Source organism: Megascapheus bottae, chromosome 8 (genome assembly GCF_031878675.1).
Source record: "Megascapheus bottae isolate mThoBot1 chromosome 8, mThoBot2.hap1, whole genome shotgun sequence".
Classification (NCBI taxonomy): Eukaryota; Metazoa; Chordata; class Mammalia; order Rodentia; family Geomyidae; genus Megascapheus; species Megascapheus bottae.
This window is the reverse complement of record NC_143516.1, coordinates 18752006-18760047: the sequence shown is the minus strand read 5'-3', so window position 1 is coordinate 18760047 and position 8042 is coordinate 18752006. Positions and strand designations below refer to the sequence as shown.

Here is an 8042-nt window from a genome sequence, read left to right as displayed (position 1 = left end):
CCCCAGGGTCGCGGCCCGCCAGCTGGGCACATCCGCCTCCACCTTTCCGCCACCCGAGCTGCCGGCCTCCCGGCTACGCGTGCCGCGGCGCGCCGCGCACCTGACCCGGGCGGGCTGGGCGGCGGGGCGGGGCGGGGCGGGGCGGCGGGGCTGACGTGGCCTGGGCACCGGGCGGCCGTGATTCATCAGCCGCCGCGCAAGGCGCATGGGGGGCTATCGCAGCGGCCGCCGAGGCGTCCCCGGGCTCCCTCGGTAAGGCAGCGACGCGTCACCGCCCGCCCTGCGCCGGCTCCTCATCCACGGCTCCGGGAAGATCAAGATGGAAGAGATCCTGAGGAAGCTGCAGAAGGAGGCGTCTGGGAGCAAGTACAAAGCCATCAAGGAGAGCTGCACCTGGGCCCTGGGTAAGCGCGCGAGCGGGAGGGGACCCGGAGGGGACCCGTGCCCTGCACTTGCCTGCTGCCCCAGGGGCTCGCAGGCCTGGCCAGCACAGCCCCCCCCCCCACCACCCCCGGCTCCCCGGGTGATCCCCCGGCCCCGTGAATGGATGCTTGCGAGTTGCCTTGGTGAATTGATGTGGGATCGGGGAATCCAGGCTCTGGATGCCTCCTCGCCGATCTCTATCTTCCCCCCACCCCCCCAAAAATAAAACCTTTATGGGGAGCAGCTGTCCTTATTGCTGGGGCCTCCCGCGTTCGCCCCCAGCCTCCAACCCCATAGATAGATCTCCTGTCGCCAGTGAGAACCTCAAGCTGCTGCAAATCCAGGCCCAGATTCTTAAGGTGCCTGTTGGGATCGGGGTGCGTCCCTGGGCATACACACTTGGCCAGTGACACCAGGAAGGAAGGGTGCCACTTAATTTGATTTTCCTGGTTGAGATCAGTGTGGCTTTCCTGGTGATTGTACAAAAAGAACGGGAGACAGGCAGGATCCTGCTAGTTGTGTAAATTCTGTTGTAGTCTGCCCTTCTTCAGACAGGTGGGGTTTTAGATGGGTAAGCTGCTTGTGAGGTAAGTTCCAGGTGGCCAATCTGTGTTTCCCTCAGACTCAAGTTGTAGAAATGCAACAGCAGGAAGAAAAGGGAAAAGCAAGCGCTCTGACATAGCCACTGCGCGAGAATCTGGGAGATCCAAATAGGATGGTAATGCAACAAGATCAGGAGCAGACTTCGACCAGACAGGATTTTTTTTTTTTTTTAAAGGAAAGGCCAGGAAAGAGCCAAGGCAGCTATGTGGGCCCCTCACCTTCTGGTGCCAGGGCCTGTGTGGGACCTCTCTTCCCTTGGAAATTGTAAAACAACAACAACAATAACCAGTCCTCACTGGTCAGGACCCTGTGCTGTGTGAGGCAGCCTGAAAAGAGAATTGCCATTAGCAGCCTTTGCACCCAGCACAGAGCTGGGAGAGTGTTTGTGGTGTGTTCACCCCAATAGGCATAGGAATGCCCACACTATTTCACCCTTTCAAGCTTTTACCTCTTCTGCCTGCTCTGGGCTCTGCGCTTCCCTTGTAGCCTTGCTGCCATAAAGCTATCAACACTGTAATTTAAACGTAATGTATTTAGAAGGTCTTAAGTCTGCATGCTGGATACAGACCATCATAGTAATATTTTCTGGGGAATTTTTGTTGCCTAAACTGTGTATATCATCACAGAATCTTCTAGAATATTGCCTGGGAAGCTTCTCTTGTAGGTAGAAGCTAGCATTGACCATTTTAACTTACTGTCAAATAAAAATGGACTACAAGCTGGGAATTGCAAGGCTCTTAAAGGCGCAGTACTGTTTTTGCATTGCCATTGTGATTCAGCTAGGATTCCCAAATGCCCCTAAATGAAGGGTCACAGATGGCTGGGTAACCTAATAAAGCAGGGCCCAACTGTGCTCTAACCATACAGTCCTAGCATTCATTTGGATTTTTCTGTAAATGGAGCAGATTGAGATAAGCAGGGGGGAGGGGAATCATCCAGTATTTTAAGAAGTTTGAAAATTTGATATTCCACAGCATGTTAAGTCTAAGTGACAGTGTTGTTGAATTTGTGCCCTCAAGGCAAGCAGAGAAGCAGAGAGCCCAGAGTAGGTAGCTTTCTTGGGTCAAGCCCAGAATTTCATGACTATGAAAATAGATGTGGCTCCTTTCCCAATGCAGTTCCTTAATCAGCAAGTGAAAAATAAGTGTATGAAGTTGTGAAATAGCAGTGCCAGGTGTTCATAAATACGAGATAAGCACACCAGGACAATGGGTGAGAGAATGAGGCGTGGAATGTGAGTTTAGGGGTGCGAGGGGGAATGATGTAAAAGGAGGGCCTTTCTTAGTAGATTTCACCTGAAGCATGATACCAGACCTTCTGCTGGGAATTCCCTTTCCAGACTCTCCAGGGTCTGGTCACCCTGGGTACATTTCCCGTGCTCCTCAAGAGAACCAGGGGCTCCCTGGGTCAGAGCCCTGCTCTCTATCGTCTTTTAGCAGTACATTTATTTTGGGGGATCGTGCATACACTTGTAGTATCCACAGCTACTCAGCTGAAAGATAACTGACAAATGTGTTGGGCATAAGATAACAGACTAATTCAAGCAGACTTAGTCACAGCACAGCTCATTAGCTCATCCATTAAATATATCTTGTTAAACAGCTATAGGTTCTATTTGGTTTGGAAATTATGCAGGGTTTCAAGCACCTTGTCTTACCCTTTGGGCATTGACCATTGTACTGCACAGATCTTCCATGGTTTGGGGCAAGATGACATCTTATGAGCAAGGGACACAGCAGACTTTCTTGGGAGAGAGAGGCCATCAGCCTCTTTGGCCATCATGAGAGAGGGGTCATCTCTCAGAGAACTCCCATGATGATGGGAAACAGGGTCATCTCCCACTTAGACCCATTATGGAAGAAATATTCATGCATCGTGAGAGAGTGATCATGACCACATCTGAGCCATCTCCAGGCAGAGGGGCCCCTCCCACCATGCTCACCTGGTCTTTGGTTTTGCTTGTTCTCTCTTTGTCCTGATGAGTTATAGTTACCCCTGAACTTGTCCTTCAGCCTAGTAACCCAGTGGATACTCGGCTTAGGCCTAGACCGCAAGTCCCACTGACATCCAGAGTCAGGGAAAGATGACTTCCTCAGGGCAAGATGTGTGAGTTCTGCTTCAGAAATACAGGACAGCCAGTGCTGGTCAGCCAAAGAAATGTCAAGGTGCTGTGAGTTCTGTGAGCACAGGCACTGTTGCTTATGCTTCTCCAGTGTTTTCTGTATCCATAATATCAGCAGTGTTCAGTAAATAAATGAATAAACTAATGATTCATTTGAGCTGCAAATATTATTTGACTGTTTTTATTTGTAAGTTATATATGTTCATTTCAGAATATTGGAAAATACTAGAATAATATTGCATTCCCTGTACTCTTAATCACTGTAGTCAGGTAATACTGTACTGTAAAAGCTTTCTCTTTGGTGAGGGGTCATACCACACATGGCATACGACCATTTGCTTTGCTTTTGCTCTTGGAGTCATCTTCCTCCTCTTCTTCTCCTTCCTCTTCCTTTTCTTCTCCCTCCTTCTCCTTCTTCTTCTATCTTTAATGCATTTGTAACTTTACTATTTGCTTCTACTTTGTCCTAACATTTCTGTAAAAGCAAGTGTTCTTGAGGGTTTCAGAATAGCAAGGAATATGCAAGAAATATGCATTTTCTCCTCTTTTAATGCTCTCCAGATTCTTTTTGTCAGGGAAGAAATGTTCTGACTGCTAAATAGAGAAGAGTGAGACTGAGTAGGCTGAAGGTAAGCTCGAGGAGCCTACAGCAGGGTTTGCTGGATGTGATAGCACACACCTGTGAGCCTAGCCACTTGGGGAAGGAGTGGTAAGAAGATTGTGGTCCCACTTGGCTCTTGCAAAAAGACGAGACTCTCCGGGGTGGGGGAAGAGGATTTGGGGACATGGTTCTAATGGAAACTCCAGACTCCAAGCGAATCTCTAGTTCCCTGAAAAAAACAAACATACAAAACCAAAAAATAACCCACAAAGAAAATTCAATGACTTCCTTCAGAAACTGGCAAATATGGAGGTTAAGATGGGTAGATGAAATGGAACAATTGAAACACACAGACAGATGGAACCGGAAGGGACTGTGTCTTCACTTTAGAAATACTTCTATTATTTTGCATGTTATCAAAGGGCTTACATGAAATAAATCTAGAAAATAAAGGTGAGAGGGAAACAGGAACTCCAGCTTGGAAAAGGAGGAAGGTCTGTCCAACTCCCTATCTGCTTTCCCTTCCAGCCTCAGGTTCTGGTCTAGCCTCAGGTCCTTCCCAAGTGTTGGTAGAGACTTGTGCCTGGTCTGTGTGATCTCTCTCCACTCACTCTGCCCTCATCTGATCTCGTGCGCCTCTGTCAACAACAAATGCACCTTGGCACCTGCTCTGCCTCTGCTGCCTCTATGACCCTCTAGTGGTTGCTGTGGCTCTCAAGTGATCCCTGTCTCCATTGGAGCATCTGTGGCTGCTCACTGTCACTGTAGTCCACGCCCGTGCTCTGAGAGCCACACCCAGTGCCACCACCTTCTCTACATCTTCACTGGAGCTGAGTGGAACAGCCACTGTGTGCTTTCCAGAGCATCGCTTGACACCGCTAACCAAGCTGCATAAACCTGAAGCCTGGCAGGGCACTCATGGTATTTTTTTGTAACTTACCCCCCAAGTTGAGCTCTTTGCTGTATTTGTTTGGGTGTATTGAGACAAGAGTCTCACTCTGAACTCACCATCCTCTTGCTTCAGCCTCCTGAGCTCCAGGATTACAAGAGTGTGCTACCACGTCTGGCTTCACTCTGTTGATTTTGACCTCCTAACCATATCACAAGCCTACCCACTTCTCTCTACCTCTGTTGCCAGCCCTCTCTAGTCAAAGCTACTTCCCTTCCTTCTCTAGACGCCTGCTACCGCCTCCTAACCTGTTCTCATCTACTCTAGTCCTGTTCAAGCTGTCCAAATGCTGTATGGCCATCAAAATCCTGACCCTGTCCCACTGTGTCTTGTGAAAACACAGAATCGCTTCTGGTTAGGACAGATGGAAGTCTTTGTTGCAAGCTGTCTTCCCTGTAGCCTCATCCCATGCCACCCTTCACTTGGCACTCTGGATTTCCACCATACTGATTTTTTTGGATCTCACATGTGCTATGCCTTCTCTTATTTCATTACTTGATCAAGTATTTAATGAGCATCTACCGTATGTCAGGTGCTACACTGGGTGCTGGCTGTAGCTTACATAGTTGTGAGTTAAATAGGCTGTTTAGGGAAAGCCTTCCTGAAAGGGAGTCTGTGAAGTGGGAAGTTTCTGGTGGCTTCAGCAAGGAGCAGGGAAGCCAGATGGCTGGAGCCAGCCAAGACAGGGGAAGAGAATACAAGGCAAAGCGCATTATCTGAAGTGGAGGAGAAGACCCTGGCTTCACGATTCATTAACTATCTCAGACTGCTATGTTGAAAAAAGACTGAAGTTTCAAGTTTGGGAAGGCCTGAGGTAGGGAGGCTGTGAAAGAAGATGGGGGTTGGCCAGAGTGGCCAAGGAGTTTGTCACAGCAGTTGGGATTCTCATTGAAAGTCTCAATGGTTTGAATTGTTCCTTTGTTTTTGAGGCAGGGTCTGGCTAAGTTGCCCAGGCACATATTAAACTCCTGGGTCCAGAGGATTGTGTTATCTCAGCCTCTTTAGCACTTAGGACTACAGGTAGGAGTCACTCTGACCAGTTAAGTCTTGATGTCTTGGGAACTCATTTGTTCTTCTACTTGGATTATCTCCTTGCCTAATCCACACAGTCTGTTTCAGTCCTGTTTCTTCCCCAGTGCCGCAATCCACAGAAGAGTCTCCCATCCTGCCTTCGCCCAAGTCTCTGTATGTCCTTTTGTGGGCTTGTATCACAGTTTAAAACTGAATTTTAGAGTATGATGAGTTTCTCAATCATGTCTGTCTCCATCACTGGGCCCCTATCCCAGTATCTAGCCAGATCTTTCGTCAGTATTGTAAATGAAAGAAAGGAGACAGGAATCAACCTCTAAGGACAGTGTCAGGATAGCATCAGGCTCTTTATAATCATGATTTCATCAACTTTTTACAGGAATCTTGAGGGGTAGATGTGACTGACCTCCCTTTGAAGGTAAAAGAACTGATCTAGGAGGTAAAGGAGGAACTGAGCTAGGAGGTACAATTCAGTGGTAGAGTGCTTCCCTAGCGTGCACGAGGGCTGGATTGGTGCCAGCACTGAGGAAATCCCCAAGCAGTCGTGAAGAAAGAGTCTTCCCCACTGCCCACACTCCACAGTGCCACAAACAGATGTGGAAATGGAGTCTGGTGCTCCTTCTTACACAGATGGTGCTTCCACTGTCTCCTCACCACCTGCCCTCGGCGATGGCCGCCATGTTGCACAGCTTTCTTCCATGCCCACTGGTCACTTTTTGCTTCCAGTTCCCCCTCCATCCCCCTTTTTGGGGAATTTAATGTGAATATTTATTTGGAATATATAATATATATATGTCATAACTAAAACAGAAGAATTTAACTCAGTTTTTATATTTATGGATGTTTAAGTATCATTAGAACAAAATTATTATTTTTTTTGTCAGTCATGGAGCTTGAACTCGAGGCCTGGGCACTGCGTAAGGCTAGTGCTAGACCTCTTTGAGCCATACCACCACTTCTGGTTTTCTGGTGGTTAATTGGAGATAAGACTCTCATGGACTCTCCTGCCCAGGTTGGCTTTGACATGCAGTCCTCAGATCTCAGCCTCTTGAGTAGCTGGGATTACAGATTTCTTTTCTTGTTATCCTGTCTCATCTCCAGTGCTGGCCTCGGTCCCTTCCTCTGGCCTCGTCTCTGAGACACCACTGACCCTGTTGAGCTCATCTTTCTGTTTTGCTGATAATTGTCTTTCTTTTTCTTTTTTTCTTTTTTTTTTTGTGGGTCATTGAACTTGAATTGGGCCTGGGTACTTTCCCTGAGCATTTCAGCTCAAGGCTACTGCTCTACTCCTTGAGCCAAGCCCCAGTTTCTGTTTTCTAGAGGTTAACTGGAGATGAGTCTCAGGTCCTTTTGTGCCCGGGCTGGCTTTGAACCTTGATCCTTAGATCTCAGCCTCCTGTGTAGCTAGGATTACAGGTGTGAGCCACTGCGACCCACCCAGCAATTGTGTTTCTTAAATCTACTATTTTGCCCCATTGGCTCTAACAGATCAAATCCTGTCACACTTTGGCCTGTTAGTTCTGAGTCTTAGGGATGTCTTTATACTCTCTCTCTGTCTCTGTCTCTGTCTCTGTCTCTGTCTCTGTCTCTCTCTCTCTCTCTCTCTCTCCCTCTCTCTCTCTCTCTCTGATATGTTATCTTTAAGTAGTTGCAGAGAGGAGTTGCCATTCATCAAAGCAAGTTTATGAATACATTAAATCTTGATCACCCCTCACCCCTCCCTCCTTACTTATCTTAATTTTAGGTTGGCTGTTGAATTTTTGGTATTTAGCCTAGCATTTTCTGTGTGCAGTACATCTTCAGCCTTGTCCTCACTTAACATCTTCACCCCCCTAGATTCACCACTTTCTTTATATTTGTCCATTCTGTGGCTCATGCATTGAATTCTTGTGTGCGTGCTCCCTCCTTTACCCAGGCTGGTCTAATGGTTAGGATTCCAGGCCTCCTTTTGCCTCTCGTTCCCTTGGATCACTTAGCAAGGTGGGAAGAGGTGATTTTTCTTTCCTTCAGGGAAATAGTTCAAGTTCACAGAGCTTGTTGACTCTCAGCACTGAAGAGAAGGATCAGCACAACTGAGCTGATCACTGGGGACAAGTTGGAGCCATAGAAATAGAGACAAGAATAATGAGCTTTTTTTGTATCTACAGTTGGAAGCAGGGGTAGCATGAATAATTCACAAGCCGTGGTAAAGCATGGAACATCCAGGTTGGATTAATGAAATTTAGGGATGAGCCTTCCAGACAGTGTCTCCAACTACAGCGTGATCAAACAAAGGATTTAATTTACCACGTCCCAGATGTGTGTGACTGGTTGTG

The 8042-nt window shown here is 47.6% G+C and overlaps 1 protein-coding gene across 1 annotated transcript in view; it reads left to right on the top strand.

Annotated features, from left to right (window-relative positions):
- Positions 1-308: 308 nt before the first annotated feature.
- Positions 309-8042, top strand: part of Arfgef3 (ARFGEF family member 3) — a 109780-nt gene continuing 102046 nt past the window's right edge. Inside the window, exon 1 of the mRNA XM_090338053.1 lies at positions 309-404. Within this exon, the coding sequence (XP_090194179.1) occupies positions 320-404 (85 nt within the window). The 5' untranslated portion in view covers positions 309-319. The remainder of the gene's footprint in view (positions 405-8042) is intronic.